At 33.2% G+C, this 17,995-nt stretch overlaps 1 protein-coding gene across 1 annotated transcript in view; it reads right to left on the bottom strand.

The window, feature by feature from the left end:
- Positions 1-17,995, bottom strand: part of LOC126887631 (odorant receptor Or2-like) — an 82,848-nt gene that overhangs the window by 20,398 nt on the left and 44,455 nt on the right. Inside the window, exon 4 of the mRNA XM_050655237.1 lies at positions 3,273-3,375. Coding sequence (XP_050511194.1) covers positions 3,273-3,375 — 103 coding nt within the window. The remainder of the gene's footprint in view (positions 1-3,272; positions 3,376-17,995) is intronic.

Raw genomic sequence — 17,995 nt, 5'->3', positions numbered from 1 at the left:
ATTCTGATTAATAATTTTCTTTAAGTACCTTATTTCAGTTTGTCTCGGATCCTCATCGTCAGCCTCACTATCCAAGGTTTTGTTTGGTGGATCACTTAACCTCACACTCTCCTCACAGCATATAACTGTCTCATCATCGATATATTTGATCGATTTTAGTTGCTTCAGGCAGCCACTATGGGATAACGTTCCACAATTCGCACATAATAGACCACTTTGTGCAACTTTATAACACTTTTTACAACACTTAACTTCCGAGTCGTAAACACGACCGTTCTTCTGAGGCGCCATGTTTCTCTCTGAATGACTCTGAACGATAAGACAAGACAAGGTTGATTAGAAAAGGGAGAGAAACAGATAAATAGATAGGTAGGTAAAATTGCCATAGAAATGAAAAGAGATACAGGTCGCCACTTAACTTTTTGGGGTCACAAGGGGAAAATTAAGAAACCTAATGAAATCGCTGTCCTTTAGTGAACTACATTACATCGGTGGTTAGCCTTAATTACAGATGAAGAAAGGTTTGAGGTCGATAGCCCGTAGATTGCTATACTTTTGGAGATAATTGGAGGTATTGTTAATTAAGACACTTACAGTAACTCTGATGATGTTGTCTCTTAAATTGCACTAAATCTAACTGTACTTTAACTAGTATTCATGCACTAAAATTACTTATATTGTGTTTTGGATCTAATCGGATGTTAGATCTAATTCAGGAAGATAATAAAGTGAACTCACACTCAGATAAAATAATAAAGTGATTTCTCACTCACAAGATATATTGCAGATAAGATATTAGATACGAGACAGATACGTCTGCACCCGAAGATACTCATTCACCCAGTCCTTTCCTATTCGCAATCTTTTCGATGCTTTTTCTTAAAAAAAAAGTGGCTATACATCCCCTCTCAAAAAAATTAAAACTGTGCTTTCGCACAAACGAGGCTGTTTCTAGGTAATCTAAACAATATAAGGGAACATGCCGAAAAAGCAGAAGACGGTAAGTTATTGAGTAAAAAGATTTCCTTTAGTTATAAAATAATAGTTATAAAATAAATTGCAATACACATCCCCGTTTTAAGTAGGGTACCTAACGGGATTTTAGTAGTGAACTTGTTGAGAGGATTTTAACCGTTATTTCGATATGTCCAAAAAATGTTAACAATAGCCAAGTGCTCTGGTCTATTTTCAAAACACCTTGTTTTGAGAAGGCTGCAATAAAAAAACGGTAACATTTACAACTCTGACCATCCAGGCCCGTTATTGTCCCATGAAATAATTTCGATTGTCATTCCGACAGAGAAATAACCAGAGCAGTTAGGCCAAGGGCGTAACATTGTTGCTTGTAAAGGGATTTATAATTAATCTAAAAGGCATACTAATTATTTACTAGTCTTATTATAAAAAAAATGTTACATACTGCAAAATATTAAAAAAAAAGATATAAAAGATCACCATTAAATTTAAACACTTGTAGAACACATATACAGGGTGTCCCGAAAAGATTGGTCATAAATTATACCACACATTCTGCGGTCAAAAATAGTTCGATTGAACCTAACTTACCTTAGTACAAATGTGCTCGTAAAAAAAGTTACAGCCCTTTGAAGTTACAAAATGAAAATCGATTTTTTTCAATATATCGAAAACTATTAGAGATTTTTTATTGAAAATTGACATGTATCATTCTTATGGCAGTAACATCTTAAAACAAAATTATAGTGAAGTTTGTCCACCCCATAAAAATTTTATGGGAGTTTTGTTCCCTTAAACCCCCCCATACTTTTGTATACGTTCCAAATAATTCATTATTGTGGTATCATTAGTTAAACACAACGTTTTTAAAACTTTTTTGACTCTCAGTATTTTTTCAATAAGCCAGTTTTTATCGAGATGCGGCTTCTTTTTTAATATATTTACATAAAAATTTTATGGGGGTTTTGTTCCTTTAAACCCCCCAAATGGTTGTGTACGTTCCAATTACACTATTATTGTGGTACCATTAGTTAAACACAGTGTTTTTAAAACTTTTTTGCCGCTTAGTCTTTTTTTGACAAATTACCTTTTATCGAGATATGGCTTTTTTTTCAAAATATACCTAAAAATGTAAATTATAAATACATTTTCAGATTATTAACAGGTCTCTATAATCGTACTTAACCATATACAAAGATGTGGTGGATTCGACAAATATTCAAAATAGGTCGATAAACACTGGTTTATCAAAAAAGTACTAAAAGGCAAAAAAGTTTTAAAAACATTTTGTTTAACTAATGGTGTCACAATAATAATTTAATTGGAACGTACACAAAAGTTTGGGGGGGTTTAAAGGAACAAAACCCCCTTAAAATTTTTATAGGTGGACAAATTTCACTTTAATTTTTTTTTAAGATGCTGCTGCCATAATAATGCCACATGTCCATTTTCAATGAAAAATCTCGAGGGGTTTTCGATATATGAAAAAAAATCGATTTTCATTTTGTAAATTCAAAGGGCTGTAACTTTTTTTGTGTGCACTATTGTATATAGGTAAGTCAGGTTTAATCAACATATTTTTGACCCCAGAATCTGTGGTATAATTTATGACCATTCTTTTCGGGACACCCTGTATAAAACATATTTATAAACTACGCAAATTACAAAACACTTCAAACAAGCAATAAAACTAGTGTTATTGTGTTATATTTTAATGTTAATATTGAGAGGCAACATTAGCGCGTCATCAATATTTTTGTTTTTCTAAAGTTCTGCGAACTTTCAACAGTGCGGCAACAGTGAGTTGGCAGTACCACAGTGACAGTGACATTATATTTTATACTATCAAAAATAATAATTTATACTCATAGGCGCACTAAATGATGCCAAGTCAGTGAAGTTCGATTTTTTGTTAGAGATAGGAATGGTATATAAAAGTTTATTTGTAGAAAGTGTATTTTTTTTGTTCTTTTTAATGGCGATACAGGCTGGATTTTGCAATATTTTATTTTGTTATAGAGTAATTTCCACATACTATCATATTTTTCAAATTGAGCTCTGTAACGCCATTCTTTACTATATTACGAATATGTGTGCCAAATGTCTCAACAAAATATTCAAAATTAGAGCTGCAATCTTGGAACGCGTTTTCCTCGTGCTAAAGGTGCCTTTTAAAAGAAAATTTTTATGTCAATATTTTTAATAACAGTGATTAAAAATTGACATATTTTTAGCAATGTGCTTAAAACTGAAATTATGAATCGATATGTGCTGAATATGATAAAAAGCTTGCTTACCTCTGTAGACAAGAATTGGGCTGGTATGACATATGTTAGTATAAACTGATTTGCCAAATTAAATTGATATAAAATACATTTTACTAGTTCCCGTACTTCTGGTCTAAAATTATTATATAGAGATTACTATACATTAGGCCGGACCTACATTTTTTTAAATTTTTTACAAGGCTAGTAGCGAAATGTTGGAATTAGCATTTATATCACCCTATACCAAATTTGGGCCGCTAACAAATAATTAACCGGCCCCCCTGGCCATTAAAAATTTCTTTAGCCGAATTTTTTTTTACTTTTCTTCAAGGCTAGTTGCCGAAAGTTGGAACTAGTATTTATATAATCCTATGCCAAATTTGGGCCAGTTTAAAAAGTAGTTAACCGGACCCCCTGGCCCTTGAAGTTTTTTTTTTTGTTAAAAAACTGCTTGGTTCTAATAAAAAAAGTTTTGTTGTCGTATTCTATTGTTAAACGAAAAAAAATACAGTCGGCAGGAAAAAATACTTAAGCTTTCTAAGACTTCTAAGGCTGTTGATTTGACAGGTGTATCCAAAAAAGCTGCTGCTAAAATTGCAAATGCCGTTTTAGAAGGTCTAAACTTAATTTTAAAAAATAATACAGTGCTAGTCATGGACAAAAATAAAATTTGGAGAGGAGGTAAAGAAAACAGACGGCAAGTCCAGCATGAGAACAAAAATTTCTTCTTCTTCTTCCTCTTTATAAGCAATTCTGCTTGTTCACTGGCAGACTGATACCTCTATGTGGAAGGTTGTCACTCATTTTTGTGTGGTCGGCTGATACTTCTACCGATTGGTGATTTATCTCTTGCTATTTTGACCACACGTGTCTCCGCCTTTCTGGTTATGTGGTTATTCCATTCCTTTTGTCTATTTAGTGTCCATTCCTTTATACACTGTACGTTACATTGTATTCTAATGTCTTTACTCCTCTTTCTATCTCTCAGAGTATGTCCTGTAATTTTTCTCAGTACTACTATCATCTCTGCCGTTTTCAGTAGTCTTTGTGTTGTGGCTGCATCGGGTCTTGTTTCTGATGCATATTCATTATTGGTCTTACACTGGCTTTATGATTTCTTGACACTAGCTCAGTGTCAATATGTCGGATTCGCCATATAGTGTTATTAAGGCATGCTGCCAGTCTATTCGCTTTTTGTACTTGATTTCTCACTTCTTTGTCGAAGTCTCCGTAACTTTAATTCCAAGGTATTTTACTTCCATTACTTGTTCAATACTGATACCATCAATTTTTATTTTGCATCTGATTGATTCTTTACTGATTACTATTGTTTTAGTTTTCTGAGATGAAATTGGCATATTAAATTTTGTTGCTCTTATGTTAAATCTGTGGACTAATATTTGCAGACTACCTTCATCTTGGGCTATCAATATTGCATCGTCTGCGTAGCAGAGTATTTTACTTTTTCGTTTCCCATTCTATATCCTCCTCCTGTGTTGACGTTTAGAATTGAAGATCATAGGACTAAATTAGTCTCCCTGTCTTATTCCGCTGCTAGTGATGAGCGAGACTGGTCTTGGTCTTGCGGTCTTGGTCTTGGTCTTGCAGCAAGACCAAGACCAAGACCAAGACCAAGACCGCCTTTTGGTTGCAAGACCAAGACCAAGACCAAGCTTACAAGAACAAGACCAAGACCAAGACCGAACCTTGCAAGACCACGCAAGACCAAGACCAACCTGCAAGACTCTTGCACTTTTTTGAGAAAAATTGGTTTTTATTATTTAACTTTATTTTTTAGTTCAATAATATATACTGACATTGTAAGAAACCTTAAACAATATCGAATTTTTAAAATACATAATATTTTGGTTATATTTTTAAGTCGTTTTGATTAAGTCAAACGGTTTGCATTTTCTCAACCTTCAAAGTGTCCAGAAGGCAAGTTTTCAAACGGCGACAGTTCAAGGACAATTGAAATTACTTGTAAGACAAAAAAATGTAATTATAGATAGGGTAATCCATTTAAAAAAATGCAATTAAAAATGGTTTTTATGTACAAGTAGTTTTCGCTTTTTTGTCTAATAAAAATACTGACACTTATTTCAATTCTTTTCGCATAATCGAGGAAAAATGTAGGTCGTTAAATTTAAAATTAATACAAACAATATCATAATAAATTTTGAAAAGGGATTCACAATGCTGTGAAAGCATTGTGGCCTGAATAAAAAATAACTGGTTGTCGATTGTAATGTGTCAAGCTTGGTATCGCAAAATCCAAAGCTTAGGTTCAGTTTCTGAATATATGTAATGACAAAAATTCCGATACTGGGAAATTTTTAAAATTATTTTTTGGATTAATTTTTTACAATCAACGAAAGTTGGAAGTTGAATTATTTGTGGAAATCCCGGATGACAAACGCGTAAAGAAGTTTACTGATTTCATAGTATGTGCCGCACTTGAAATGCATGCGCATCATTTCAGTGTGTTTTAAATTCTAGTTTTTACTATCCACATCCGAATATTTTCAACTTTTTAAATGTCATAATGGGTATTCAATCCAAAAATATGTGAAAATAAAAAGTGCGAATAACTCGTGTTACCAGAGCAATGTAGTTTAAATAAAATTAAAGAACTGCAAGATAACAAATTACTGAATTAAGCGTTTATAACTCCCCATTAGGTATAGTTATTATGTTATAGTATTAGGTCTATAAATAGGTATGGTAAATATGAACGTATTTACTAAAAAGTATGTTTTAGTTAGTTTATAAAAAAAGTTAATTATATTAAATAATGATTAAGTAGAAAAAAAAATATTTGATTTTTGTGTTCTCTTAAAAAAATTTAATTTATGTTCTTAAATTTGACCCTCGTAGGATAAATACTACAATGTTCGAGTGAAAGGAGCAGATCATTATTTAACAACTATAAACCGTTTATCCCTTTTCGTAAAATCCGTGAATTGAAGGTCCCCGACCATTTGTGGCACCTTTAAGAAGCTCTTTTTCTTTAACATTTTATTAAAATACAGGGGCAATAATCAATAATCCAGACTCAAGACGTGGTCTGAAGGCAGGCGGCAGGTATCGACAGCATGCAAAACACAACGTGACACAACCGAAGGCCGGCAACTGCAACAAGGGTTGTAAATGCAGGTTTTTCCTACTGATAAACATTACCATTATAAAAGTATACTCTAATCTCTTTATATAGAGAAAAATAATTAGGTCATTAGGTGAATGTATAATGTTAAAATTGGTATCCGTTTGAAACTATATTCTACATTCTGTTAAAATTTTAAAGCAAATAATATAGTTTCATTCTTCACATCTTTATTTATTTCAATGTACATTTTATTCGAAATTGTTTGGTTCAAATTATTACTACCAAAAAAGCAAGACCCTTGCAGCAAGACCAAGACCAAGAACAAGACCGGCTAATGCAAGACCAAGACCAAGACCAAGACTGCCTTTTAGCTGCAAGACCAAGACCAAGACCAAGCTTGCAAGAACAAGACCAAGACCAAGACTAGCCTGGTCTTGGTCTTGTTCTTGTTTTGCTCATCACTATCCGCTGCCTATATTTATAGGTTCCGTAAGTTATCCGTATATTCTGACTTCAATTTTGTGGTTTTTAGATATATTCAATAGTTTTTATGATATCTAGAATCTAGAGGGACTTCTCTATTATACAAAAGTTGGGTTACATCTGTGGGTCTTACTGCAACACATGTTTTTTTCAAGTCAATTAGGAATAGAAATGCTGGTCTATTATTCTCTAGTGGTTTCTCAGTAATTTGCTTTATGATTAATATTGCATCTGTACACGATCTTCCAGTACGAAAATCATATTGTTTATCTGCTAAACTTATCCTCTGATTCAGTAGGTCTTGTAAAATTTTAGTTGTAAGTTTTAAAGTATTATTTAACAAGTTGATACTTCTGTAGTTTTCTGGCTTCTTTTTATCTACTTATTTGAATAGTAGAATTAGTTCGCTCGTTCTCCATTCTTCCGATATTTTATTTTGTTTTAGGATTTTGTTATTTAATGTTAGTAATTGTTCTGTCATTGCTGCTCCAAAATATTTCCGTAAATCGTTTGGATAGGGCTTTTTTGATAGTTAATCCATGTATCATTTTCTATGTGTTTTGGTTCTATTAGTTCCTTTGCCTTAAATTTTTGACCTCTTGTAAAGCGCCATATTTCCTTTTGGACACCATAAATATCATGTTTGATTTCTTTAAAAAAACGTCAAAATAATTTTTTATTCTTCTTACGACTAAATATGTTTCGTTTCTGATTATATTATAATTATCGTATGCCTCTTGTTTCTCATTTGACATGTATTTTACGTAAGCTTTTTTCTTCTATTTGCATTTTTCTTTCACTTCTGTTGTACAAAATCATGTTGCTATACATTTAAAAATATCTATCTATATAAATAAAAAAGGTTTCTAGCTCAAAAATTAACTGACTTATAATGAAAAGAATGCCAGTCCCTATTTTGTTCAGCGAAAAATTGATCGGAAACTTCCCCATACTTAGCACCCTAATTAAAATTAATCATTGACCTTATTTTGTTTTCTATATTTATGTATTATTTAATAGGTTCAAGGGGTTTGACCGGCTTAGAATGATTAGTTTCAAAAAATGGAGTTAAAAGCGAATAACGAATTTTTGTAGTTTGGTAAAAAATGCCCTTTTCTTCAGAATAGAAAGATTATCAACAGAGATACGAAAAAATATTTAACTGTAAAATTGTAGCTTATTTAATTCCTAAGAAAGGCGTTAGCAAAAATTTTTTCTGTGGCAAAAATTGAGTGGGCTATTGACAATTGAGGCGTTCTTTGCAAAAACCACAGTTGTCATTATTTACAACATTGGAGATATTTAAAAAAAAGTTATAGTATAGTATAGTTGATCCAAAATATGGCATAACCCAGACATCCAAAGTGAAAGTTATCCTTCAACACCAAATTGTTCTGTATGGTCCACACAATGTCCAGAAAAACTCACACCATTTTGAGCGACGGGTTTGGGAGGGGGGGAGGGGGGAGGGGGGAGAAATCGGTAAATTCGTAGTTTTTTAAGTTTTTCGCCAATATTTCTAAAACTATGCGGTTTAGCATGAACAACCCTCTATACAAAATTGTTCTACATTAAATTTGAAATAAAAAAGGCCCTGTGCATAATCTTTCTAAAATGAATGGTTCCAATGTTACGGAGGTAGTATAGTATAACTGGTCCAAAAAAAGGCCTAACCCAAACATCCAAAGTAAAAGTTTTCCTCCAACACCAAAATGTTCTATATGGTCCACATATTGTTCAGTAAAAAGCTACACTGAATCCGGTAAATTAGTAGTTTTTTTAAGTTTTTCGTCAATATTTCTGAAACTATGCTTTAGCGTAAACAATGTTATATACAAAATTGTTCTACATGAAATTTAAAACAAAAAATGTTCTACACAAAATTGTTATAAAATCAACGGTTCCAGAGTTACGGAGGGTGAAAAGTCGAGGTTTTCGATACTTTTTATATTTTTGGGCAATATTTATGATATAACTATACCAAAAACCGAGACATCCAAAGTGAAATTTATCCTCCAACACCAAATTGTTCTATATGGTCCACATAATGTTCAGAAAAAAGTCACACCATTTTAACCGTCGGGTTTGGGGGGCAGAGGGGGGAGATATCGATAAATATAAAGAGTATCGAAAACCTCCACTTTTCACCCTCCGTAACTCTGGAACCGTTGATTTTATAACAATTATGTATAGAACCTTTTTTGTTTTAAATTTTATGCAGAACATTTTTCTATAGAATATTCCTTACCCTAAAGCACAGTTTTAGAAATATTGACGAAAAACTTAAAAAAGCTACTAATTTACCGACTTCTCCCCCATCTCCCCCCCAAACCGGACCCTCAAAATGGTGTAACTTTTTACTGAACAATATGTGGACCATATAGAACAATTTGGTGTTGAAGGAAAACTTTTACTTTGGATGTCTGGGTTAGGCTTTTTTTGGACCAATTATACTATACTACCTCCGTAACTTTGGAACAGTTCATTTTAGAAGGGTTATGCATAGGGCCTTTTTTATTTCAAATTTAATGTAGAACAATTCTGTGTAGAAGGTTGTTCACGCTAAACCGCTTAGTTTTAGAAATATTGACGAAAAACGTAAAAAACTACGAATTTGCAGATTTCTCCCCCTCTCCCCCCAAACCCGACGCTCAAAATGATGTGACTTTTTTCTGAACATTACGTGGACCATATAGAACAATTTGGTGTTGGATGAGAACTTTCACTTTGGATGTCTGGGTTTGGGTCTAACTATACCATACTATTATTTATTTGAACCGTATTAAGTTTACGAAAATTCTCAAATTAGTGATTTATTATTTTGATGATTACACACAGTTTACAATACAAATAACATTATTTTTCCTTTTGTTTATTTATGAAGGACATTTATTCATTTGACATATGGGGTTTTTGCAGGAATTTTTCATTAATTTATAGGAAAAACGATATTTATAGTAATAAACCAAAATAAAAAATGAACGAAAAATGGTGTTTACTTATAAAATCACACAACACAAATATTCGAAGGGACTTTAACCTATAAAAACCTACTGACAGCCAAGCGATAAAGTTTCCCGCAAAAACACCAATAGTCATTAACAACTATGGTTTTGAAGGGAATTGCGCTTGACATAATATGGGGTTTATGCGGAATCGCCTATATTTTTGTCGCTTATATTTTGGACTACTGTGATTTTAATGGAAGTTTCTTACGCAAGGAACGTAGGTAATTAGTCCTTCAATCCATAGAAGCCATAAGTCCATTTTCGAAAAAAAAATGACAACTGGGGTTTTTGCAAAGAACGCCTCAATTAAAACTTGTAATAACGTGCAAAAGCCACCTTTACCAACCATTTTATAGTCATTTCTTTTTGCGAGTAATGACTTAAAAGGATTTAATATTAATAGTCTTATAGATCTTGTAGAAACCTACAAAATTTTTTTTACTAAACTTTATGGGATAAAAAATAAAAAAGTTACGATTTAAAAATTAACGTAATTTTTTGAAAAAAAAAACGAGAAATCCATTTCTAAGCATAATAATGTAAGTGAGCGGTGTTTTGAGACATTGGTCATATTCATACTTCTTTATTTATGTATTAGTAATAGATGCCAGAAGTTTGCCTGGCTTAGAATGATTAGATTTAAAAAAAAACTGGAGTTAAAAGCGAATAACGAATTTTTGAAGTTTGGTAGAAAATACCATTTTCTTCAGAATAGAAACATTAGCATCAGAGATACGAAAAAATGTTTACATATGAAATTGAAGGTTATTAATTCCCAAGAACTTGGTTTGAAAAAAAATTTTCTACAGCAAAAATTGAGTGAATCGTAAATGAGTGTAATATCGAAAAACATTGATTTTTTTTCAATATAAAACTAACACTTTCGATAGCGAATAAATCGAAAAATATTAATTTTATCAAAAAAATTTGTAGAACATTTTTTGCTTAAAATCAATGTTTTTATCAACTTTTGCGGTCAAAATATAATAAAAAATGCCACCCCCAAGATGGGGTGGCAATCACCTCCATGGTAAAAGCGCCTTTCGACATCATATATATTTTGATCCTTGATCCTTGGACTATCCACTACTTATTCTTAAATTTTCAAGCCAATCGATCTATTCTGTAAAAATTGCGGGGTGAAAAGCTTCGGTTCCTGGATTAAATTAAATATTGTCAATTTGTTGTTGTCATATTGTGGCTCAACAAAATAATATCATTTAATAATACTTGTTGTTATTTCTGTTTTTTTATATGTTTTTTAAATTTAGCATAATTTTAAGTGATGCATAACTTTTGAAACTATGTACCCATATATGTGTATAATATCACTCGAAATAGAAACACCAATTTTTAAGAGAAGGTACACAATATTTGTTGATTCTTTATTACAATGTATTAATAACCACGATTTTTATAAAAACAACAAAAATATGTAACTATAAAAAAAAGTAGATGAAAACAAAGAGATTTATTCCTGTTAGAAGAACGGGCATCTATGACGCGTTTACCGCTAGGTGCTCAGTGCACTAATTCAACATAGTGTTGTTTGCCATAAGACTGCAGTTGCAGTAACTGTGAGGTAAAAACACACAAGTTGACATGGCGATTTTCACCTCTTAAATTATTCGAACATAGTGGTCTATTTTTTTTTGGTAATTTCGTTTTCGTGGTCATTAGTACAAAGTGTAGTATACCTCTAGAAAGCTCTTGGAGAGCTGACCCAGGCAACCAAGAGACGTCAATAACGTCGAGGAAACGTCAGTTTTTGGTTGAACACACACGTGGTTGAGCATTACGTCATACCGATGTCTTTTGTAGATGATTTTAAATGCGTAAAATTAATGACGTTAAAATACGTTTAAAAGACGTTTTAATTTCAGACAGCCGAAGTCTGACGGCTGACGTCACGAAATTGGGAGAAGCTTAAAAGTTACAAAACAAAGGTTATAGGTATGGTTATAGGTTATGTTTGTATCGTCCGCAGTGATATGTGAGAGAGTGGATACGACATAAGGGATGATTTTGTATTTACTAAATGGGACTACTTGATTTGACACTTTTGTGCTACATCCAATATGGCGACGGGCAGGTTTTTATACGTTATATATGGAATATGTTATTAATTAGATATTAAAATTAATAATTATTTATATATTTATGTAATATAATATAATTTTATAATTACATATTTTATATAGAGCAGAATATACTACCAAAGGTTTGTTCTGCCATATTGGATGGAGCGTTTTTGCGGGTGAAACCGAGCCCATCTACTTCACCGTATTTTCACGACACATTTACGACACCGTCGTTTCATTTCATTGCTGTGATTTGACATCGTATTTTGGATTCATTTGGATTTTGTTGGCTGTTTTTAAAACTTTTGTTTGTCATTTGTGAATTTTATAAATTTACCACAATACAAAGTGATTATTTAAGGAAATTATTATTGGAAACTCAAAATGTTGGAGAAAAAGGTAGGCCAAACAATTTTTATTTACTGTTCATTTTTCCCTGATATTTATCAATAATGATGAATTTTGCAAGCAATAACATTATTTCTTTTATTGTTTTAGATATTCATTGAAGCTGAAAATAATTGGAGATTTAGATCCATATACAATTCAGTCAATCAGAATTGGATTTTACAGTAATGCGCATATTCCACCAATTACTATTATAATGCTATTATAGATACATATTTATACATATTATCTGGTAGAGTCTCACAGTTACTACTTTAAGCAGCAGATGAAAGCATACAAAAGCCTTCAGGCACATAAAAGACTTCACAACTGGATTTGTTTTGAAAGGAGTAAAAATTGTTAATGATATCTATATTATTGTTGGAAAGGTATGTCTTTATTTTATTTATTCACCATTAAGAAATATATGGATAACAGTATTAGTGTCTTTTGGATAAATTGGTTTAAAATATTAGATTTATGTATTTACGTTTATATATCTGTATGGAACCAGACATATTGTCGTCCTAATTTGTAAACTCTGTAACTCTATATTTCTCTGAAAATGAGTTATTACTGCCATTTATTTAAAACAATTCCTACTCGTTTAAAAAAGGATGCACATGCATATTTTACCAGAAGAGTAAATAGTGACCTCTTCGTATACACCCTATCTCCCTTGCGGCAAATTTAGTTTGAAAAATATGTAAATCCCCAGTTTGTCATACCACACGACTGACCTCACTGTTTAGAAAGTGATATTTTCAAGAAAAAGTTGGTGGTAAATAATATTAAATACTCATTAAACAATATAGGTACAAATGTTAGTGATATGTGTACCTATCTATAAAATATTCCATTTTAGCATCCTATCTTTTAAAATGGGAGATACGTAGTATTCATATTAGTCATATTTAGAGAAATAATTTTTTGTGTCTCCTGTAAAATTTGAATAAATGGAGTTGCGCAGTTTACAGATTAGGTCGACGACATGTAGTTGCTATGATAGAAAAGAGAATAATAAACAGTCATGATCATGATTGTTTGTTCTAAAATTATATTATATGAATGTCTGATTTTAAAATATTCTCAATCATTGTAAAGAACGCAAATACTCTAATAAAAATAAATTTTGGTAGTTGAAGCATTCCCACAAAGATAAAATATTTAAGTGAAGCATTCCCAAAAAGCTAATGCTAAACCACTAGGTGCTTGGGTGATAGCCAGTTCCAATGGCATAGCAAATACACATTGTATGTGTCTGGCCGGTAATAGTGAAGTTTGCAGCCATATTGCAGCAATATTATTTGCAGCTGAGTATGCCCAGAGCAAGACAGAAGAAAAAGAACCCAATGCATGTACAGATGTTACAGCTATGTACATTCTCTGATAAAAAACTGATGTTATGAGGCTGGTAAATAGACCCCACTTTAATGAAATTGTTCCAATCTCAGGTTCTATAGGTGCTGGTTCGCTGAGAAAGGTAATTAGCTGATACCACTAAAAGTACCAGCGAGACTGCTTCTTAAAGTGATAAATTTAGAGAAATGAATTTGACGAGACGAGAATTTAACACATTTATTCTAAATCAAACAATTAATATTAAAGTAAAGTGAAAAATATATACATATATAACTAATTCTCCCTCTATATAAAAAAGATGAAGAAGAAGAAGAAGATATATACGCAAATAAAATAATGTGTACCTAAATATAAATAATTATGAACAGTAAAAAACGGTAATACATATATATTAAAAACTAAAACTAATGAAAATGAACGAATGAAAGAAAACTACGATATTGTTTCTTAAATGGTTCCGCGCACGAAAATAGTCCGTTAGGCCTTTATTTTATGAGCTCATAAATATGTCCTTACCTCATCAGCTGGATATCTCTTGCCTCTGCCTCGATATGCAGCAATCTTTCACTCCAATTGTACGAGGAACCAAGTTGACTAAAATTTTAACGTCGTTTTTCGTAGTGATACTTAACGAGAGAGAGAGTATTTGAGTCTTCTGATATAACTATGTATCCACTATCACTATATTATACGAGGAGTGAGACACATACTTGTCTCTTCTGGAGCTACTGTTCTAATTTTTTCTTCAACGAGATAATTTTTGACCTTCTTTTACGGGAGATATATTTTTGTTCTGTAATTGTCACTTTGACGTTACCAGAGATAGGAGATGCCGCATATGAACGATAACATAAATAAGGAACGTACTTCTTTGAATTTTATGAATATTTTGTGAGAGTTTCGAACATATTGGCCGGCCTTGACAAGGCGATGTCTTGTCAAAATGTCTAAATAAATTAATAAACTAAAAAAAAAAATCTCGAAGGACCAGATCCCAGATGGATCAGAATGTAACCGTAAACTAAATCTTATACTACTGTGTAACAATGCTAAAAACTAAAATTGAATCATAATACCTCTACTACAAATATGACTGGACTATCATGTCCTGGGCTATGACATTCCAACTTCCATGAGTTTGGAATCATCAATCGGGAGAAGTGAAACACGTGTAATGGGCCTAACATACTCCCCGGATGAAGTTTTAACTTTAATAGATCGGACTAATCCATCCTTACCGGGATATGTCTCAATCACACGTCCAAGTGGCCAACAAAGGGGAGGCGAATCGTCGTCGCGTAAGATAACTAGATCATTAATCTGTATATTTTTAACAGGTTTACACCATTTAGGTCGATGTTGCAGTTGATGAAGATACTCTAACTTCCACCTTTTCCAAAAGAGTTGTCGAGCTTGACAAATTTTCTGATATATATTCAACCTATTCGAATTATGTTGCGAGAGATCTTTTTCCGGATGAGCAGTTAATGCAGTTCCGATAAGAAAATGCCCAGGGGTAAGGCAGCCATAATCATTTGGGTCCTCAGAAAGTGGGGAGAGAGGACGCGAATTTAAAATTCCTTCTATTTGGGTCACGATTGTAGAGAAAACTTCATATGTAACTGTGAGATTTTTCATTATTCGGTATAAATGCCGTTTCGTGCTTTTTACGGCGGCTTCTTGAAGACCTGCCCAATGTGGTGCCTTAGGTACTATAAATTTAAATTCTATTCTATTTGTTGCACAGAAATCCAAGATGCAATTAGAGTTTGCATTATTTGCAAAAAAGTGGTGCAATTCAACGAATCTGTTACTTGCACCAGAAAAATTTGTACCATTATCACTCCATATAAGGGCAGGATTGCCCCTACGTGCTATAAACCTTTTCAATGCCATTAGATAGGCATCGGTTGACAAGCTGGTAACAACCTCGAGATGTGTAGCCTTTGTCACCATACAAACAAATACGGCGATATAGCACTTTTCAGTAGCGGCCTTTCGTAACTTAGAGGTTTTTAACAAAAAGTAACCGGCATAGTCGACACTAACTTTAGAAAATGGTCTACAAATTTGAACTCGGTCCTTGTGCATACCGGCCATCATTTGAGTAGCAAATTTTGCTCGAAATCTATGACAAAGAATACATCGGTGAATAACCTTCTTGACCTCATTTAAACCGTTTATTACCCAAAACCGTTGCCGAATATTAGCTAGAGTAGCTTGAACTCCAGCGTGTCCGAGTGATATATGCACAGACTTTATTAAAAGCGAGACTGTGTGGTCGTCCTTTGGCAACAAAACTGGATGTTTATGGTTAAAGGACAGCTCAGACGAGCTTAACCGACCACCTACCAATATAAGTCCACGTGAATTATCGATGAAGGGAGATAGAGACCAAATACGTGACGAGCTTCTTGTGCTATTGTCTAAAAGAACCTTGTATTCAGCTTTGAAATATTTTCTTTGGAGACTTTTAACGATAAAATTTTCTGCATTTAGTCGTTCATCCGCGGTTACTACCTTGCCTGACTGCAAGCGACTATTACTTCCCTTGAAACGAGCATTATGAACGAACCGAAATACATGGCTAACGGCCTTAACTAGTCTTTCATATTCAGAAAATCGCGAGAAAAATTCAACCCAGTCTAGCACATCGTCTATTGCGACGTGATGTGAACGAGAATGTTCCGTTTTTTCTTCCGGTAACGAGTCTAGTAGGATTAACTTTAAATTTGAATAGTCAATAATTCTTTCTTGTAAGAAAGAAGGACCATAAAACCACAGAGAATTATTTGAGAGTTCCTGAGGAAAGGAACCTCGAGAATTTATATCCGCAGGATTGCCTGAGCCTGGTACATGATGAAAATGTACCTCTGGAGTCAATTCCTTAATTAATGCTACCCTATTCGCAACATACTGTTTCCATTTAGACGAATCACTGGCTAACCAACTTAATACTATCATGCTGTCTGAATATATGTGATATGAGCTAAAGGATAAACCATTCTCAAAAACCTGTTTTAGAGTTGCAAATAACCTAGCAGCTAACACTAGTCCTGCTAATTCCAATCGAGGAATTGTAATTTCCTTTAAAGGAGCTACCCGAGATTTTGCTGCGACCAAACTTGACGAGACTGATCCATCTAGATAAAGGGACCTTATATAAGCACATGTACTGTAAGCATCCTTGCTGGCGTCTGAGAAAATATGAAGCTCCTGTTCTCGTATTAACTTGTTATGAAAATACCATCTCGCAATTTTACACATATTCAATGATTCAAAGCCATTGACCAACCTTAACCACTCCTTAATGATGGAATCGTCCGTGATGACGTCATCCCATCCAATTTTCAGTTTCCACAATTTTTGCATTAACAGCTTTCCCTTTAAAACAAATGGGTTAATGATGCCTATTGGATCAAAACACTGACTTACTATTGACAATATGCGACGTTTAGTAAGCTTACCTTCAATTAGATGACGAGGACTAGAAAAATAAAAACTATCTTTTTGCGGATTCCAATGCAGTCCTAACACTTTACTATTTTGAGATTCGTTAGTGTGAATTTCTACATTATCGCGAGCTACCAGATTGTTAGACATCAAGAACTGTGATGAATTTGAGTAAAACTTATGAAGAGAAAAACAAGCTGCATTCAGAACAGTAGACAATTGTTCATACAACACTTGCATGTCATTTAACGTTTGGGTACCGGCTAAAATATCGTCTATGTATGTCTGATTTTGAATCGCATTGGTGGCCAAGGGCATTTCATGGGCATTGTCCGCTATATCTTTTAAAACTCTTTGACTAATGTATGAACTGCATTTTAACCCATATAACAACCTTTTATACTCAATTATCTGCAATGGGTCCGAGGTATCATTGCGCCATATTATGCGCAATAATGCATGTTGTGTGGGATCAATGGCAATGTTCATATACATGTTACTTAAATCGGCAGTAAGAACGTACTTAAACATCCTGAAACGACATATAATTGAAAACAATGACGGCTGCAAATTGCCACCATTTAACATTACTTCATTTAAAGCAATGCCGTTAGAAGTAGGACAAGAACCATCGTAAACCACACGAATACCTATACTACCGTCCGCTTTCTGTTTCGAAACATTAAAATGAGGAATGAAGTGTTGATCTTTACCTACCACGGGATGAGGATCTTTGACTATCTGTGAAATTCCTACCTTCAAATGATCATTTATAATAGAATGGTATTGGGCAAATACTTCGGGATTAGCAATCAGCCTTTTTTCAACATTTAAAAACCTTTTCTGCGCAATTCTATAAGAGTCGCCTAGTTT

Source organism: Diabrotica virgifera, chromosome 7 (genome assembly GCF_917563875.1).
Source record: "Diabrotica virgifera virgifera chromosome 7, PGI_DIABVI_V3a".
Taxonomy (NCBI): domain Eukaryota; kingdom Metazoa; phylum Arthropoda; class Insecta; order Coleoptera; family Chrysomelidae; genus Diabrotica; species Diabrotica virgifera.
This window is presented reverse-complemented; position numbering and strand designations above follow the sequence as displayed.